We start from the raw sequence: 19,101 nt of genomic DNA on the forward strand, positions 1-19,101 counted from the left end.
ATTAATACTCAGTAACCGTATTTCATTTCAAATGCAACATACATTAATGCCAAAATGAATACATTAAACCAAATGGATACATCAGCATTTGGAACATAAACATCAGAAACGGGTAAGTCCGTTGTAGACACACATTGGCATTATTATTTTGCATTTCTGTACTGCACAAACTTTAGTTAGATCAGCAAAGCAGCAAAATCAAAATTTTACGAAATATATGACATTCTCAGTTTCTTTTCATTTCACGGTATTCCAGTTCTGGAAAATTTCACTGTACACAAATAAAACACCTGTTACTTATAAAACACGTATATACAGTAAATGTATATGTTAATTTAGTGGTTATTAACAGCAAAGTACAATACCATTCTTAATATTTGGCACCTTTGGCCTTACTGAATGAATGAACTAAAAAGCATTACATATAAATCTTTATGATTCACTGAAATGAGGGCATCCACAAAATACTGCTTCTTTGAAAAAAAAAAATCCAGTTTTGAACTAGATGCCAAATAAAATAATTTTAACTGTAAATACTTGTTATGGTCTATAAATAGTTTCTAATAACATTACCATAACAGTCATTAAGAATATAGATGTTTGTCAGTCAGTAATTGATTTGAAAGAATCAGTATAAAACACAGTTGCTGTGCTGTCGTGCATTTCATTTTATGCAGCATTGGGAGCACTATTAGCGCCAATAAGAAACGTCTTTCTGAAATCGGATTTCCCTCCAGCCAGCAGGGAAAAGATGATATCTGATTTTTTTTTTCTTCAGGCACATGTGAATTTTGCAATTCAGACTATCCTTGTCTTGTATAATTCCTTCTCACAATTTGTATTTTCATGTAAAATGGGTCGTAACAGGAATTTTTAATAATGTTTCCTGTTCAGTTAAACCACCTTCTTTCAGGACAGTTCCTTCATTTTGTCTGTTTCAGTGTTCTGTTCTGTTAGTTGTTTATTACTTTAAAGCCTCAGCAGACTAACTCTGCTTGCATGTTTAAACATTATCCATGTGCACACCTGTGCGCTACCCATGCACTTTGACTTTGCACACAGCTGCAGTGTCGCACTGAGGTTCAAACCTGTTGCCCCAGCAGTGGAACCCCACAACGGGCCTATTCTCTGTAGTGAAATCCAAGCTATGCGCACATCCCCTCTTTTTAAGAGATACTGTGTGTTTGGAATGTACTTTACATCTTTGACACATATGTTTTAATTTAGTAGGAGAGAACGCAGGTAGTTGCCAAATAAATTTTCCTTACAAAGCACTTCAGACACAGTTTGAAATGGAAAAACACACTGTTCCCTTCCTCCGAACAGATCACCATTCCTAATGTAAACGTTTGACACTTGTAAGAGGCTGCAATCTACGGCGGCTGCTTGTTTTAAAGTCACAGGTAGGAGGGTAAAAACTCAGGTGAGTGGGGGGCGCAGTGGGAGTGTGCTGTAGGTCCCGGCCCACCTGTCCCTCAGGTAGCGTTAGAGGAGCAGCGCTGCAGCAGGAGGGCGTGGCAGGTGTCACAGACCCTGACGGGTTTTGGTGAGGCGGGGAGAGGCAGCTCGTTGTCGGAACAGGCGTTGCAGAAGATCTCTCCACAGTTTCGACAGTGGTGCTGGAAAACGAGAAAGAGCAGGGTCAATCTGTTTGTGACGGCTCTTCGATAAAGGGGTCTTGTTTAAATATTTCAAATCTATGGTTTCATGCACTCGTATCTCTACCAGCCAGCTTGTATCTTGTCTGGCCAACTACTGAAACTTGGTCACGCAGTGCTTCTAATATCTTTCATTATTACCTAACATTATTCTAATGTCTTTGCTCCCCCTTGATTTAAGGTCATGGTTTAGAATTCACACGATTCAATCAATCAGAACTATATTCAGCGGTGACACATTGCTCCCAGTGATTAACCCTATCCCTGAATAATGGACTAACTTCTAATAAATATTTCATATCAGTTACAGGTTAATTCTGGTCTGATCATATATTTGTGGTCAGAGGTGCAGATGTTTTTCCAGGTTTTTGAGGTGTTTCTTGTCCCAATCCCAACCTTTCTTCTGGAGATGGAAAATTCCTTTTCACACAGTTTACAGTGGGTGGCATCCCTGTCCTTCAGCCAGACCTGGCCTCCCTGCAGCACAAGGGCACTTCACTTAATTAAATGAGAAGATGGTACACAAGATTATGAATGAAACCATAGAACCATATCGCATCTCTTTGAAGTCTGCCATTGTAAATAGTTAAAAGAAAATTTTAACTAGATTCTTAATAATCCATTTGTAAATTGGACATTTGTAAGGGGACAGAAATCTGGATCTCACGAGTGTGACAGCGTACCAACGAGACCTACCTGAAGAGCTTTGTTTGCCTCTTTTATGTCTTCAATTTTCAACTTTGATCTGAAACATTAAAGAAATGTCAAGCACATCCTTTTGCAAAGACAAGTGTATTTCCATACACAGCATTTACCTGTGTCAAAATAAATATCAACGTTCCATTATCATACAGGCCTATTTACTGATTGATTTAAATTGACATTCTATATTAAGGTCTACATTATTCTGTTAATTTTCTGATGTTAAAAGTACATTATTACATATGTATGCCTTGTACTGTATTACTGGTTGTGTTATATTTAGGTGGACAAAGACTATATGCGTATATGATCGCACTTATCACCCTGAACTGAAGGGCAAAAGGGGGCTCTTATTGTGAAGGAGCATATGGGGAGTTGGGGGGGTTTTGGTGGAAAAGAGAATATGGCGATCGCGATTATAGTTCGTTGTCTTTGAACTTAAAAGGAGTGTTTTTTTGTCGTGTAATGTTATTATGCATTGATATCAATTATCAGTTAGAGTTACATCTTAGCTCACTCTTTGTAACGTCAGGGAAAAAAAAAAGTGGAAGAAAGAGGTGAAACATGTCAGGAGGTGTGGGCTGATCAGCAATTAAAACATCCTTTCCCCAGAGCCACAGAAGGGCTTCCTGAGTGTTGTTCCGGCAGATGAAGGTGGGACATTTACTCGCTCAGTTTACACCCCAGCTCTTGGAGCGCCTGCTCCTGCTCCTCACAGATACTCTGCAGCTGTCGGTTTTCATCCTGCAACCTGTGAAACTCCTGAGGAAAAAAACATCACACACGCCAGAAGAATCAATGACCCGAACCCTGTGTACACGTTATGCGTGCTCTGTCCTCCTATACAGTCTAATAGAAAAATTAAAACTACAGCATATATATATATATGTACGTTAATACATCCCAAACATGCAAACAATGCTGATGATCTCAGCTCACATTTTAAGATAGTGGCCACCAGACAAATTCTTTCACAAAATGTAAAACAATTATGAGTTTGTAAAAGCGATGCAACTGGCATATAGGTATATTTTACCAAAATCAGCTAAAATAAGTTAATTCTACCGTGTTAAAAATGTGCAATTATATACACAAGTTATGCTGTTGCTCTGTGCAGTGTCTTTAGTATTACAGTTTCACATATTCTCATTTATTTGTGGGAAAAAATTATGCTATCTTGCATTTATTCAGTGAAATCACGCTTTTTTGTTATGATTTGCAGTACCCTGTGCTAGCATGTCAGGGGCAGGGTCACATTTGCTGGCTTGACTATCTGTTACGTGTTTTCAGGGAGAGTGATGTTACAGCCACAGTCTGTTCTAACTTTCAGTGGAACACTTGAGAAGCATGTCTTTTAAAGCCTGGAAAAACCCTGGACCTTTTTGAGCCCGCTGATCTGCTGAGCCTCGGCGCTTAGCTGGGCGATGATCTCCCTCTCCCTCTCCAGGTCATCCTGTAGGGTCTGCCGCCACTCCTTCTCAATCTTCAGGTCCGTTTCCAGCTGGTGACTATAGAGAGAGAGAGAACCTTTCTCTGGATTACCAGCACCTGGTCTGGATTTCTGTATGTACACCTGTATGTAATCAAATAACCAAATGTAGTGATTGCTAAGCTGTTTTTTCACTTAACATTGAAACAGACTATTAAAGAAAATCTGTAAATACAGCAGTGTGGTGTAGTGGAAAAGAGCAGGGCTCGTAACCAAAAGGTTGCTGGTTTGATTCCCCACTGGGGCACTGCTGTTGTACCGCTGGGCAAGGTAATCAACCCACAACTGCCTCAGTAAATATCCAGCTGTATAAATGGATGAAATTGTAATCTCCTGTACGTACGTTGCTCTGGATAAGAGCGCCTGCTAAATGACAGTAATGTAATGTAATGTAAATCCAGGTGTGAATGTGAAACTGAAAGCTATGGCAGCAGCGTCCTCAGGCACTTACAGCTGCGTCTCCCTCTGGGCAATCTGCCGCTGCAAGCTGTCTGCTTTATTGGCAAAGTCCTGCTTGAACTTGCGGGCTCCGTCCTCCGCGGTCCAGCGCTCACGCTCCGCCTCCTGCAATCTGGCGTAATTCAAACCAACTGGGTAAAACTGAGGCTCCAATCACAAGAGGGGCGGGGGAGGGGCAGGGAAGGGGGCAGGGCAGGGGGGGCTGAGCAAGGGCAGGGGTGATGAAAAAGGAAGGATGAAGAGCCCACACATCAAATAAACAAAACAAAACAAAAAAGCAGCACCCCAAAAAATGTAAGGAGGGAAAAGAAATATACAAGTAACTGAAAGAGAGGGTTGGGGGTATGGCTGCTAAGGGTGTGTCTCAGGTAATACTGCCAGGAAGCCCCAGTTTGATTCAAAACACCAAAAGCGATGTCGAATATTTGAAAACATTTAACTTTATTGTTCCAGATAATAAAAGACACAATATACTTTGTCTCTAACGAACGTCCTACCCTACAATTATTTGTACGTGTTATTACAACAATAAGGACTGTTCTATAAAACTCTTAAAAAAGCTAATCTTTGAAAAAATGGAAACAAATAAACAGAACAACTAAACCAAGAGAACAGTCAACCCTTTTGATTACAGATAACAGATACTGCATATGTTCAGACGGTTGCCTAGTATATACAGAGAAATAGTGAGTCTGTCACAAACTTCAGAAAGAAATGTCTTTGACAAGCTTGTACTGGTGCTCTGTATCTGTGCTGGCACATTTCACAAACGACATAGCAAGAGTTCGGGTCTGGCTCAGCAAGTCTTTGTCACTATTGAAATTCAAAGAAAATCAAAAGGAAAAAAAAAGAGACATTCAGAGGTAGGGAGGTGTATTGATGTAGAAAAATGTGCGAAATTGATAGAGAAACATATGAAAAACAAGAAAAGAAAACAGGAGAACAAAAAGGGAAAGAGGATGTCAATATCAGTGAAATTTCCATATCGCTAAAAGCCTTAAGAGATTGTCACGCATCACAGTCAGAATATATTCCAAACAAGATGGCAGGAAACCAACAGAAGAGAAAAGAAGGGGTGGTCCATGTTGACAGGAACATGACAAAGCTATGGAAGCACAACATCACACAACTAAGCAACAGGGATAAGTTAGGAAAACAAAGATTTGGAAATAAGGTGACAGACAGATATGGTCTTTATCTATAAAACAGGAGGTCATGCAAATCACATGAGTAATCACACATTCTGCATGCTATTTCAGTTCCAGAGAAACAGGTTGAGCGGACTTGGATAGCATGTGCTAAAGAATTGCTCTAATTTTAGATGGCAAAGTGAGGCTTTATGAACCCCATAATTGCTGGATCAGAAGATACTGTTCACCACTGCAAAACAATATGATTGATTTGAATTATGGAGTCATTAATCTCACATACTAGCTCCATCCACCTTGGGGCTCATGAAGGCTCATTCTCCTACCTCTAGCTGTAATATGCTCAATACACTTCCATTACACATTTGTATAAAATACTAATTCATCCACAGAAAGTTACATATCTACGCTGTCATGTAAATAAGGTTCAAATCAAACCCTCACCTTTGTTCAAGCTGCTTCATGGTTGCCGTGATTTGATTGGTCTTCTCCTCCAACCGTGCAATTATGTCATTCTTTTGTTTCATGGTGTCGTCAGAACGCTGTTGAGATGCAAAATAGCATAGAACCAACCACTTAACCCAGCGGATACAACCATCCAATTCTTTTAGCTAATACAACATACATACACATCTAATACTTCCCTTTTACATATTCACAACATCCTATACACACACCTGCTACAACTTGTATATACATCTTATCCAACTCTTGCACACATTTAACATAACCTGTATACATAAGACATATAACTCTTACACACATAGAGGCCAATTCAGACTTGAGATATGTGTGTGTAAACCCTGCACAGAGCTGCACACCACTACTATCTGCACCATTCACTGCTAATCATATTCAGGTACAGGCCGTTTAAGCGCCGTTTAATGTGTTTGGAGTTGTGTCTGACCAAAATGAGGGCGTTTTTCTCAAAAGGACGGCGCATCTCATAACTTTCCAAGAACACACATTCTGACCCTATACTTATGTCTCGTTCTCTTTCTGCAAGTCTTATCCGCAAGAAGAGGTTGAATAAGTCACACGCTACAGTGGAGGTGGTGTATAACAACAACGTTGTTGGTAACAACAGTGCAGTGAAAAAAAATCAGGAAAACCAAAAATACTGCATGTTATCATAATTGACAAAATTTTCAATAGAACTGTGAACGAAACTATCCTGCCAGCCAATGCAAAAAGAAATAATTTCACAACATATTGTACTTTAACACTGTAATTTAGCTCTAGACAGGGCACAGTACTGTGAAATAGTTGGGCACAAGTTTGAATCGGCCCCACAGCGCGTGAAGGTGAAACTCTACCTGCATTTTTTGGTACATCTCCACATTAATGGCCTTAACTTCGTCCAGCTGGTGTCTCAGGCCAATCAGAGTATCCTGCTTCTCGTGGATGTCCTTCTCCAGCAGCTTCATGGCCAGCTCCATCTCCTGCTTCATGCTGACCTGCACCACCAGCTCGTTCTCCACGTCCTGGACCACACCACCAAGCACAGCCGTTAGCTCGCTAGCTTAGCACCCACACGTCTGACAGAGGCAGCATGGAGCGCAATCACAGCCACACAAGCGGAACATTTCCTCGTACTGCAGGTCTGCATGTCTGCATGTCACGGTGCTGCGGCACAGATCCCTCCAAGGGCAAGTGGTAGACACATGTGGGTTTGCATCTGAATCGCACTGCATGATGGGATATGTCTATGTGAGGCGTTTCTTCATGGTTTCGCGCGGATGACCTCTGACCTGTCGGAGCTGGCATTCTTCCCGCAGCTGTCTACGTGCCTCGTTGTACATCTGGTCCAGACCTTGGCGGGACTGCTTGTACGTGTCGAGCTCCACATCCACATCGCCCTGGGTTGCCTGTTGACAGGTGAAAGGCATTGTGGCTATGAAACAGGTGCTAGCTTGGTACTGGCAGTCTGTTTCAGCGGTTGGCCTTTATTTTACGAATGAGGAAGTAGGAAGTAGGCAAACCGTCAGTTGCTGCTGGGCCTTCATCTGGATGAGGGTGTTCTCGTTTCTGAGCTGATGGTTTTCCTCTTGTAGTTTGATAATGTTATTTTTAGCTATGGCCAGCTGGAACACAATAGCCATAACCATTAACATGCGCTCAGATGTTGAATTTACACAACAGTAAGCTCCTGAAAGGATGGTAGTAAAATAAATAGTGGGCAGTTCTCGCAGCTCAAACATACCTCCTCAATGAGTTTAGTGTTTGACTTCTCCAAGGACTCCACCCGTCCTTGCAAGCTCTGGACTGTGGAACTGAGTGAGAAAGACAAGCAAAAGCGGTTTGTAATGCACTGTTTATTTTCTCATTACTGTGGTTAATCACCTAACATAACATTGGACTTCACCTTTCAAAGACAAATATTTACAAGGTGCCCAAGATTTTGCAGAACACATGCAATCTCTGCACTTTGTGCAGATGTACTCTGGTTGGTACTTTCATTTCCCTGCCCCGGCATGTGATTGGCCCATGTAAATCAGGCAGTCACCTATGTCAAGAATACAGGTGACAATGCACACAGGCATAGGTATTATTTTTTTTTGTTTTGTTTTTTTATAAATTTGTTACTTACAGAATAACATCAAATTTTGTGACTATCAGAAACACATTTTTTATACAAAGTTTGCATGTGAGTATGTGCACAGCTTCTGAATCATTCTCAGTTCCTCTGATGATTGTTGGGGTACTGTACATGAATGTAAGGGGACTATACCCGAATGTTGGGGTACTGCGTCTGCATATTTGGGTACTATACTAAATTTTTAAATCAGCGTTTTCATGTTCAGTTATTCAAATAACATCTACTCGCTACCATTCTGGATCCTGAATCTAGCTTCCTTTATAACATTCAAACAAATTTGGAGGTGCATCGTGAACAAAGCCAGAACTATTAGCTTTAAATAGGACATATAAATGAAGCGTTCAGCTTTGCTGTGTCTGTAGCATTGTTTGCACACTTTCTCTGATTATCTGATGTATCTCACAGCTTAGTTATTTCCTCTCAAACAGGTTTACTTACTGCAGCTGCCTGTTCAGCTCCTCCACATAGTTCTTCTGGTCCAGAATAGCAGCAATTTGACCGTTTCTATCAAACAAAACCGAGAACTATGTGTAAGACACCATGAAGAACTTAAAATAATTTTTCTTTGAAATTAATTGCAAAAATAAGTCAAATATATAAAATTAGAAATCGTTGAGCTGAAATGCAGCCCTATAGTTGCAAAGGTCTTAAGTATGAACATGTGAAAATATAAAATATATTATAAAAATATTAAATTAATTTTCCAGCTATGTTCAGAAATGAAAACAAAATTCACAAAATGTAGGCCTCAGCTGCAGTGTCTTAAACACAGGAAAGGTACCATTCTGAAGTGCACCACAGAATGTCAATACTTTATGGGGAAGCAGGGAAAAAAATCAGTTTAAATGATTAAATCCACACTTTGATATTACCTTTCTTCAGTCCTGTAGTCATCAATATCATTCTTCAGGTACATGGAAAAGTCAATGACTCCAACCTGAAACAACAACGTTAACAACATCAATAACAGCAATAATGCAACTGTACCCTTACATGTCTACATTCCCACCTGCAGGGACCCTTCCTCAAGATTGCGTACTATTAATGGTAGGTGGATTCAAGTTTTTTTCCTGTGTTTAAAACGGTATGTCATATCTCTTCGATTCTGACAATTACTTTTTATGTCAAACAGCACACCATTCAAAGGCTTGCAGGACCTCACTGGAGAGAGAGAAGTTTGTTTTCGATTTTTGTGAGGTGAATTTACAGGCACAACTAGCACCCTGAGAAGGACATCTCTCACCTGTGTGTCCAGGTCCTCGCCCTTCACGCACAGGTTGGCGTCGATGACGTTGAGCCCCACGAGCAGACCCACGATGACGGCCCCTTCCTCCTCCAGCATCACGGCCGAGGACTCGTAGAACTCACTGAAGAGAACACAACACCCAGCACAGCATCCAGTCGCCGTTAGGCTGCTGCCGTCAGTATGTCTTACTTTTGAAAAGCCAGACTGCATCATTCACTGGTAATTGCTTAACAGAGCCTCTTCATCTAGACTACATTTCTTATCCCTGTAGAGGGACTATAAGCACTGTCCCACCACACTCTTCTTTGATGCATTGCAGTGCTTAAAACATCATACCATGTCACTATAGATCCATACAAGCCAATTAGCCCCTGGTCACAGTAGAGGCCCTGTTCTACACTGAGTCCTATGCCTGCTTTCCTCTTTCAGTTCTTCACACTCGATCATACTGCAAATTCTGCACATTCGTTAACACTTAACTTTCTTTTCAAATTATCTTAATGTTTCTGTCCACTCTTTAAGTTTATTCATTAGTTGCCAAGAAGAAGTGTTCCCTTTTAACATTTATTTCCAATTTTAGGGAGCATGTGCATAAAGAGCATGTGCATTTACAATATAATGAATACAAATAATAATAACAATATATCATGAACACTACATAATAAAATCTACAATATTTATATAGCGATTTTCCATTGCATTGCATTCATTTAACAGATGCTCTTATCCAGAGTGATTTTCAGCACAGAAAAGAAGTGTATCCATTCAAGTTGAATGGGCAACAGTGTCAGACCAGGCTAACAACACTCCCAACACTATATGTAAGGCTCCTATCAGATCTGATTGATTTAACAGAAAGAGAGAGAAAGAGTGATGTACCTCAGCAGCTCCTTCCTGGTGATGAGGCAGCGGAGGTAGTCAGCCAGTTTCTTCTGCATCAGAGCCAAACGCAGCCATGCCCGAGCTCGGCCCAATGGCGTCCTGGCAGGGGAAAAAGACACACCCCCCAAGCAGAGAGGTGGATACCAAGCAGACAATCAACACCCATTGGCTTAATACTGACAGCAAGCAGGCTGAGGCCAACTTCATTGGGAAGCAAAGCGCTTTAGATGATCTGTACTTCCCACTCTGGGTCACTCTTTTATGAACAAATGTACATGGGGGTCACTTCTCGCAGTCACATGACCAAGACCCAACCTAGACTAAGATGGTAAAACTTCCAGCCACTCATGGACCTAGTAAAGTGGGATTCATATGAGGACTGTAGTGTAGTAACAGTGGAATTTGGAAAATATACTGAAACTAATCCATGGAAAAGTATGCAGTATCACTCAGGCCAGTGAAAAAGTTTTGCTTCCTTTCTATTGTGCACTACTCTCAAGTTCCCCTGATTTAGCTGAAGCATCTTTTAACATTAGTCTCTTTCTTAAAAAAGCAGGATGAAAAACAGAAGTGAAAATGAAAACACTTTTAACCGCTGTACCATTTCCTCATTCTCCTCTTAACTGTTAGGTGTTTTACTGACGACGTTTTGGAGAAAACAGATTGCCCTTTTTCAGCACTCTGGGAAAGCAATATCCACTGCACTTTTACCTTTAAGAAAACCTCATTTTACTTCTGTATTTTGCTTAGTAGGTGCCAGTACAAAGGGAAAATAATGAAAGCTTCTCACTTACAGTAAAAGCAGAAATGAAACAAAACAATAACACTATGCCCGACAACAGCAAGATAAAATCACACAATCAGCACATACTTGAGTCCCGGTAAGTCTCTAACGCTCGCTGCAATCTCTCCCGCCTCTGGACACAACTTCTCCACCAGCTCTAGGGGACCCCACAGCGACTTGTTGTAACCCAAAAATGACTTCTTGACTGGGGACAGAGATATTGCCAGTCAGCGCAGTGGCACAACACAGCTGCAAACCGCATCACTTATGAAATTTGTGAACAGACTTTCAAGACTCATAATTCATGTGATTTCTGCCAATTAAGCAAATTATTGCATAACATTTACATTTTTGGTAGACATTCTTTGGTAGATAAACTACTCACATTTATTCTTACAGGTTTATATATTTCACTAAAGGAGACATAAGGACAACCTTTAACCTGTGTAAACACATCTATACTAAATGGCTGTGTAACTGAAAGTCAAAAAGGCTTTAAGACATCTAAATTCTCCTTGTCTTGGCTCTTGTGGCAGCTTCTCAAGGTGTCAGCAGGTGAGTGCAGGTAAAGATACCTTTCAGCCCGTGTTTCAGGCAGTGCTCCATGACCACGAAGAACTGCTGGAGAGGGGGGTAGTCCGAGTCCAGGGTGCGGCCGAAGCTCAGGGCCGACTCGATTAGGCCCTTGATGCTGAGCTTAGCCATGTTCAGCAGGTTAGCCCGCTCCATGGTCATGGGGTCCCGAAAAGCTGGATTATACAATAAACAATACAATACAATAATACAATAAACTCTGGATATCTCCAAACACTATAGTGGGTGTTTTTCTGATTTTATTGGACATTGTTTAATATTAATGCTACACATAATATACATATATTACATATTTATTCATGTTTATAACTATATATTGTAATATTTGAAGGAACCTTCTGAAATTTTACATAAGGCTCCAATGCCTGTGTTAACCCTGGGAATGAAAGTGGGCTATCCATTAATAGCATTCATCATCATCATAGTTAATTAGCAGTGCTGTCAGGCATGATGGCAGGGCCTCACACACACACACACACACACACACACACACACAAACAAACAAACAAACAAATGCACAGAATACAGGCACAAATGCATATGTGCACACACACACAACAAGCTGTGAAATATTTAATATGTCATCTAATGAGTAGTTAAAGCTGGCCGAATGAAGTATTTTTAATCAAAAATGTCACCTATTAAAAACACCTAGACATTTGGACAAAGTATATTCATACCATACTTTCTGTCAATAAATGAGACCTATAAGTGGAGAAAAGAGGCAAGACTATTAAAATTTATATGGGCTTGCAGCTGCTAATTTATGAGACCTAATCCCATACAACTCAGCCACAGTTTTCTGGTTGCTCCAGCAATAGACAAGATGACATCTGGTGTAGAGCCTTCTTATCCAGAGACCCTCTATTGAGGAATAGCTCACAAAAAAGTCTAACTACCCAGCCACAATCTCATTCTTAAACGATTAAAAACGTATCTTTTTAGTATGTTCTGACCACTCCTCTCTTTCCTCTCGACCTCATCTCTCTCTTCTCTCTCCCCCAATCCACCCAAACAACAGATGCGCCAGAAGCCCAGAGTCTAGGTACAAAGAGATCACCATCAGCAGCGTTCATCCTGGTAACATCACACACCCCGACTCTCTGGCCGGGATGCCCAGGCCGTCGGTGGCCTGGATATCACATGACATCCCCGCCCTGGTCACTCTTTGATGAAACCTCCTATCCACAGCCACCCCTCTGTCTTAACAGTCTCTATATTTAGCAGCCAAATGAAAAGAGAACTACATCTACAACCTCACATATGTTTCTTTTCTGCACTGTTTTCCAGGGTGTTTCTCAAGCACTTTATCCTGGAATCAGGGGAATAATGTTTCATATTTCCCCCAACTGGCCCTGGTTTTCTGCTTTCAAAATTCTCTGTACAAAGTGAACACTGTGTAGCACTGCCTTGTATAACACTGCCCTTCCTCCTCTCCCTGATTACAGCAGCCTTAGGCCTATAACACACTGTATGAATTCCACCCCAATACAGCCCTGATGATAGCTGTAATGAGTGTGCTAAGGTTTGCTACACCTGCAAAATGATCCGTTCAACATGCACTGCCCTAGCCGTGGCTGTTATTACCATGGCTATTACTATTACTGTCAGAAATATGACTGTACATTCAACTGATCACTCGTCTCCTTTATTTATTGATAGTGTGTAAGCACTTATACAGCATATATATACAGCATATGTCTCAGCTTTGCTGTACAGCTGTTCTCAGCGTTACCTGGTCTCCAGGCTTTGCTGTTTGGCTGTTCTCATCCTGTTGCTGTCTCATGTTATTCATTAACAGGCCAGTTCTGTGAAGCATGACAAAAAGGTCCACTCAACCCCCCCCCCCTCCCCCCACCGGCCTCCTCACAGGAGTACCTGCTATTTTTCTCCCATATTTCACTCATTTGATCACAGAAGGTTTCTTACATCTTAACTGAATTCATTTCATATCTGTGACTAAGACAGGAATGGGTATCCAATCCACTTCACATTGCCTACATTTGCCACTAATGTATGTTTCCATGGTAATATTGCTCAGTATGACTCAAAACACTCATATCATTTTAATGGTGTGTTAATGCTGCAGGTAAACAATATTGCAGCACACGATGGTATACCATCCAGTTAAAAGGGAAATGTAGGATAAATGTAGACTTGCATCTGCCTGTGTGAATAAGCACGTGCATATTTTACGTGCAGCGGACACCAACAGCCATAAAATGAAAGAGCTGATTAGGCACTAAATGTGAAACAGCAGCATGTAGGAAACTAGGACACTATCATCCAAGAGTATATGATTACACACAGTCGCCGCAGCCAATATTTAAACATCACTGACTTCTCTTTAGTTTTTGACCTTTGATCGAGGTTGCACAAAGTCGTATTCATCAGTTTACTGCCGTTGCTTTGGATGAACTGGAGCCACAGTGGAGAGATATTTCAGCTTGAATCCATCTTATGCACGTTATGGCTACAGACCACCATCTTAAATTTTTACTGTTTTTCATCAAGAGATTTTTTTGAAAATGATAATACATTTACTCTTCCCCCACCAGATAATTACGCCTACCCCCACCTTACCCTTAGCATCCCTGTCAGATGAAAAAGGTGATGATTTCTGCTACGCTACCTTGAAAAGTACTTGAACGTTGCCTGGAAAAATTCTGTGATGCTTTCCTAGCTAAGGTGAAAAAGGGCGCCTGCCACCTCCCTCACTGTGATGATGGTGACTGTTCTCTCTGAATGTTTTTCCTCCTGTAACCTGTGGATACCGAAGACTTGATCTTTCTCTTTGTTGCTATCTGTTTCAGCAAAGGCGAGATCATGCACTGCAGCTGTTGCTGTTGAGCATGCAAATATCGTAAAGCTGGAGCTATTAAATATGAAAGTCTTGCAGCTGGTCTGATGAACACAGCCATTTAGGTTACCTACCAATACTATCTTTTTCCGGCTCCAGTGCCACAGGATGTCTGGAATTTAGACTGAATTAACAAGCTTAAGAAGAACTCACACCGAAAGACCAGTAGGTGAACGTACCATAGACCTACTTTATGTTTTGACGTGCTTTTTGCATACGCAGCCTAATGGTCATTTGAATGGTTTTTCTGTATCACAGCTAGGCTTGTTTTATTTCTTACAACAGCTGACACTGACAGGCCTAGTAAAACATTGAATTATCGTTTATTTAAACAGCAGCAAAACAGAGGATAGAAAATAATTGTTATATAATACAACCATCCATTTTGGATGGCAATTATTAAACAAAGTATCTCAGGTTGATGCTTTTGCCTTTACACACTTTTCATGTATTGAAATATTATACAAAAATCAACTTTTCAAGATTTTCACCTTGATTTTTGTATGTTTGAATTTATAAACTGATTTTCACCTGTTAAATGTTTTCACCATTTAAAATTTGAAATAAATACATAAGACATTCCTGGAAATTGCAGAAGATGCTGGAACCTAATTATAGCATTTCTCCAGGGCATTCCTCCTGCTGTCATGTTATATAAATCATGACTTTGAATCACCATAAAATGAACTATGAATCCATCACTAATGAACACATACACTTTCAAATCACAGGCAGCACTTACTGTGGTCACTGAATCAAGACTGATGTCGGTTTCCCATTTTCTGGACTCCACATCTTCAACGTACTTCCCTAATCAGTACTAATGACACTAACTTTGACTCTGCATGCCAACTGAACAAAGGTTGTGTTTGTACTCATGAACAATACAAAGGTCAAAATTCCTAAAAAGCTTTCAAAACACAAATCCTAAAACAGTACCTACACCCCCCTTCCTCTTCATTAACCTCATCCATATTCCTCCTGTGTTGTTTCGTGACAGGGTTTCAAAAATACAACCTGTTCAGCAAACTGAAAGACCATAATGCACCACACTATACAAGGATGCTCCAAGAGGATACCCTTTTGATTTTATCACAGTTACTGACTCTATGATGCAGACACCCCTATATACAATTTAAGATGAAGGAATGCTCACCGAGTCCAGTGGTTACGATTACAACAGTGTGGTCAGGATTATGGCAGTGTGGTCAGGATTACAGCAGTGCGGTCAGGATTATAGCGGTGTGGTCAGGATTATGGCAGTAAAATCAGGATTATGGCAGTGTGGTCAGGATTATAGCAATGTGGTCAGGATTATGGCAATGGGATCAGAATAATGTAGTTTGATCAGGATTGTGGCAATTTGGTCATAATTATGGCAATACAGTCATGACTGTGGCAGTGTGGTCAGGATTATGGCAGTATGGTCAATGATTGTGGCAGTGTGGTCAGGATCATGGCAATGTGGTCAGGACCATGGCAGTATGGCTAGGATTATGGCAGTGTGGTCAGGATCGTGGCAGTATGGTTAGGATCATGGCAGCATGGTTAGGATTGTGGCAGTGTGGTCAGGACTGGGGCAATGTGGTGAGGATCATGGCAGTATGGTCAAGGATTGTAGCAGCGTCGTCAGGACTGGGGCAATGTGGTCAGGATCATGGCAGTATGGTCAAGGATTGTGGCAGCGTGGTCAGGACTGGGGCAATGTGGTCAGGACCATGGCAGTATGGTTAGGATTATGAAGGTGTCATTGTGTTTTAAGAATGTGTAAATGTTCCTATTACATATTTTCCCTCTGGTGCTCAAAATAGCTTTTAATCAATAGTTAATCAATAAACAATGAGGTACTGACCCTGATTACAGTATCATTCATCACAACATCAGTTAAATACTGTGTAGTTTCCATTGTTCTGTCAGAAGTTACAAAATAGCATTCCTAAACATCCCAAACAAAACAAGCCAAGATCAGTTCAGCAACATAAAACGTCAACTCTTCAGACCTGCTGTGGTTGTTGAAATCAATCTTTTAGGCACAATATTAGATAACAGCAACTAATTCAATTAAATTGGATTTAACTACAACTCTAAATAATGGTGCATATCTGGTCATGATCATTTGGAAAGAGTCAAGAAAGAAATAAACAGCAGCGGTTATCTCTGAGTGGGGGTATCTTAATCTACCGGCTAATCAAAAGAGCACTGTGAATGCTATGTTTTCTACAGGCCAAGCTAAACTACTCTCATCCTAGCGGACAATGACTGATTGTTTGACGTACCGTGAAGCTAATCATAAACACAATTCAGCGTGCTGTCCTTAATTAATCCGAGTTCTCATCTCAAATCTGTTTTCTACACGTCGGTGTACCCCAAGTGGGCGGGCTGGCACTTGTGTACCAATCATACGTTTGATCTAGCCCAAACTCCACCCACCCGGGGTACACCGGCGTGCAAAAAAAGTGCACGCAATGTAACATATTTGGACACACGTACGAATCCAATTAGAACACTGCTTCCTCAGGCCGCATTCCCTTCACACTCCATAGTAACGGCATTAAGATCTTTTTTCTGCAAGCATCTTATGTAGATCACGCTACCAAGGTTTCGGGGTGTGGTTCAGAGCCTCCATTGGTTAGAAGTAAACCACGTGGGTCATTTTGCTACACCTGAAGGTTACGGGGTGCGTTTTTAGAAATATTGCATAATATTAAACCTCCCAAATGTGCATTCGTGATTCTCTCAAGGCAGTGACCTAGCTCCTGGCTTTGCTGCTCACAAGTTAATAAAAAGGACAAAACTCAAACGCAGAACCTGTCGCCGTACATTGCGTCACCCAACGTGTTACAGTAAACGTTCTGTTACATTCCGTACAGTGTCATGGAACACTGGCATATTGCACAGCAATCCCGTAGCACAAGGTGCGTTTGCTACAAAATGACTTCACTGTGGTAACCGGCATCCTGCTTCCAGCAGAAAGATGAACCAATGAGGCTGGAACCACGGATAATTACCATTACCCCCAACTTACCCTTAGCACCCCAGTCGTCTGAATAAGGTGATGATTTCTGCTCCGCTACCTTGGGAAGAACATGAATGCTTCCTGAAAAAGTCTCCGATGCTTTCCTAGCTAAGGCGAAAATGGGCGCCTGCCACCTCCCGTCCCCCGCTTTCATGGTGGTGGCCGTTTTCTCCGTCGATTTTTCCTCTTGCAACCGGAGGATACCGAAGACTTGATCTTTCTCTTTGTTGCTCTCCGTTTCGGCGAAGGTGAGATCGTGCTCTGCGGCTGTCGCCATCGCGCGTGTAAATATCATAAAGCGGGAGCAAACAGATAACCTGACAACGACCACAACGGAATTGTCAGAGACGGCATTGATAAACAATACGTGGTAAAATGCCAATTCTGTGCGTGCTGAAATTTTGCTCATCCAAGCCCTCTGAACCTACATGATGTGCGTTCTCACTTCTCCTTCCGCTGTCATATAAAAAAATCCAAATTCTCCGTCCCCCGGCGAAATGTAAAAAAGGGATTTGTTTACAGCGAGGGCTCCCTCGCCGAATCTCTGCACCGAAGGGGTGGTGTCAGAGCGCTCACAAGACACAAAAGCACTACGTAATGGCCAGACTTCACAATCTACTAGCTACACGCGACCGCCCCCTACCGCCGGTTAGGAGAACTCCATGCTCTCCGGCTGCACTGCGTTAAAATATAGGATCAGCAAATTAGAAAACAATAATCCATAAATCCATGTTGTTATGGATTGTATGTTTTTTTGCATTTACCCTGTCTGAACCTCTTTATTTACGAGAGCGAAAAAAACAATAATGCGCAATCACGATTTGGGTTTGGGGATCTGACGTATTTTATGTAACGTTTTCTCTGTCTTTTCTCCATAAATATTCCTAGCCTATCATTAATGCCACAGCAAAGATACTAAGTCACAGAATCTACCAACGTGATTGAGACATCTTAAAAGATGCTACTGTATTTTCTAAAATCAGTGAGGCTGTTAATATGCACAGGTACTACCGCCAAGTAAATCGTTAGTTATGCGGTGGTTACTCTACCAGGTGCTCAGTTTTACTTCGGACAACTTTCCATTTCAGTTGTGAATATTTTTAATGTGGTGCACACACCAATCCAGCTGTAATACAGACTCTTAAGCGAACACTTGTCTGGTTAAAGGTCGAGTGCCTTACCAGCACGTACTGCAACCCACAATACACTGAACTCCATAAGAGTTGAAATTACTGTAGTCTTGGCATGAGGGAAAATGTGGTGTTTTACCTTGGCTGTACGCCAGTCGCTCCATGCTCTCGCTGTGACTGATGCCCCAGCGATGCAGGCTCTGGGGAGAGTACATGGCCTCAGCGTTATCCTGCCTGGGTCACGGGGTGCTCCTGGATGTGCTGCCACAGCGCCCTCTTCCGGTTCAACTTCACATGCATTTAAGACAACAACAATGACTGTCACATTGATTCACATGTAAATGTCATGGTAGGACTGGCAACCTGCAACACAGTTGTTTGTTTCATTTCACCACTGTCCAGATGCATCTGAAATACAGTGTCTCACCCTGTCCTGAAATCATGTCTTAGCACTGAATGCACCCCAGCAGAGAGGTAAAAAAAAAATCGATTTTCCCATCACAAAATCTCATAATCACTGTGACACATTTCACA

At 41.4% G+C, this 19,101-nt stretch overlaps 1 protein-coding gene across 4 annotated transcripts; it reads right to left on the bottom strand.

Annotated features, from left to right (window-relative positions):
* Positions 1-607: 607 nt before the first annotated feature.
* rufy2 (RUN and FYVE domain containing 2) lies at positions 608-18,846 on the bottom strand. 4 transcript variants are annotated; one of them, XM_036547480.1, is made up of 18 exons: positions 18,707-18,846; positions 11,543-11,716; positions 11,055-11,172; positions 10,181-10,282; positions 9,299-9,422; positions 8,928-8,992; positions 8,494-8,559; positions 7,660-7,729; positions 7,439-7,540; positions 7,208-7,324; positions 6,773-6,940; positions 5,901-5,998; positions 4,301-4,420; positions 3,739-3,868; positions 3,028-3,122; positions 2,355-2,403; positions 2,055-2,135; positions 608-1,619 (listed from the first exon to the last, which is right to left on the bottom strand). In XM_036547480.1, exons 1-18 carry the CDS (start codon positions 18,780-18,782, stop codon positions 1,476-1,478), a joined length of 1,899 nt encoding a protein of 632 aa, XP_036403373.1. In that variant the 5' UTR covers positions 18,783-18,846; the 3' UTR covers positions 608-1,475. The 4 variants fall into 4 exon arrangements, with proteins under 4 accessions (XP_036403373.1, XP_036403372.1, XP_036403374.1 ...); XM_036547479.1 differs by lacking the exon at positions 18,707-18,846 and adding an exon at positions 17,447-18,005; XM_036547481.1 differs by lacking the exon at positions 18,707-18,846 and adding an exon at positions 15,164-15,238.
* Between the last annotated feature and the right edge of the window lie 255 nt (positions 18,847-19,101).

This window comes from Megalops cyprinoides, chromosome 15, assembly GCF_013368585.1.
Source record: "Megalops cyprinoides isolate fMegCyp1 chromosome 15, fMegCyp1.pri, whole genome shotgun sequence".
Lineage (NCBI taxonomy): Eukaryota > Metazoa > Chordata > Actinopteri > Elopiformes > Megalopidae > Megalops > Megalops cyprinoides.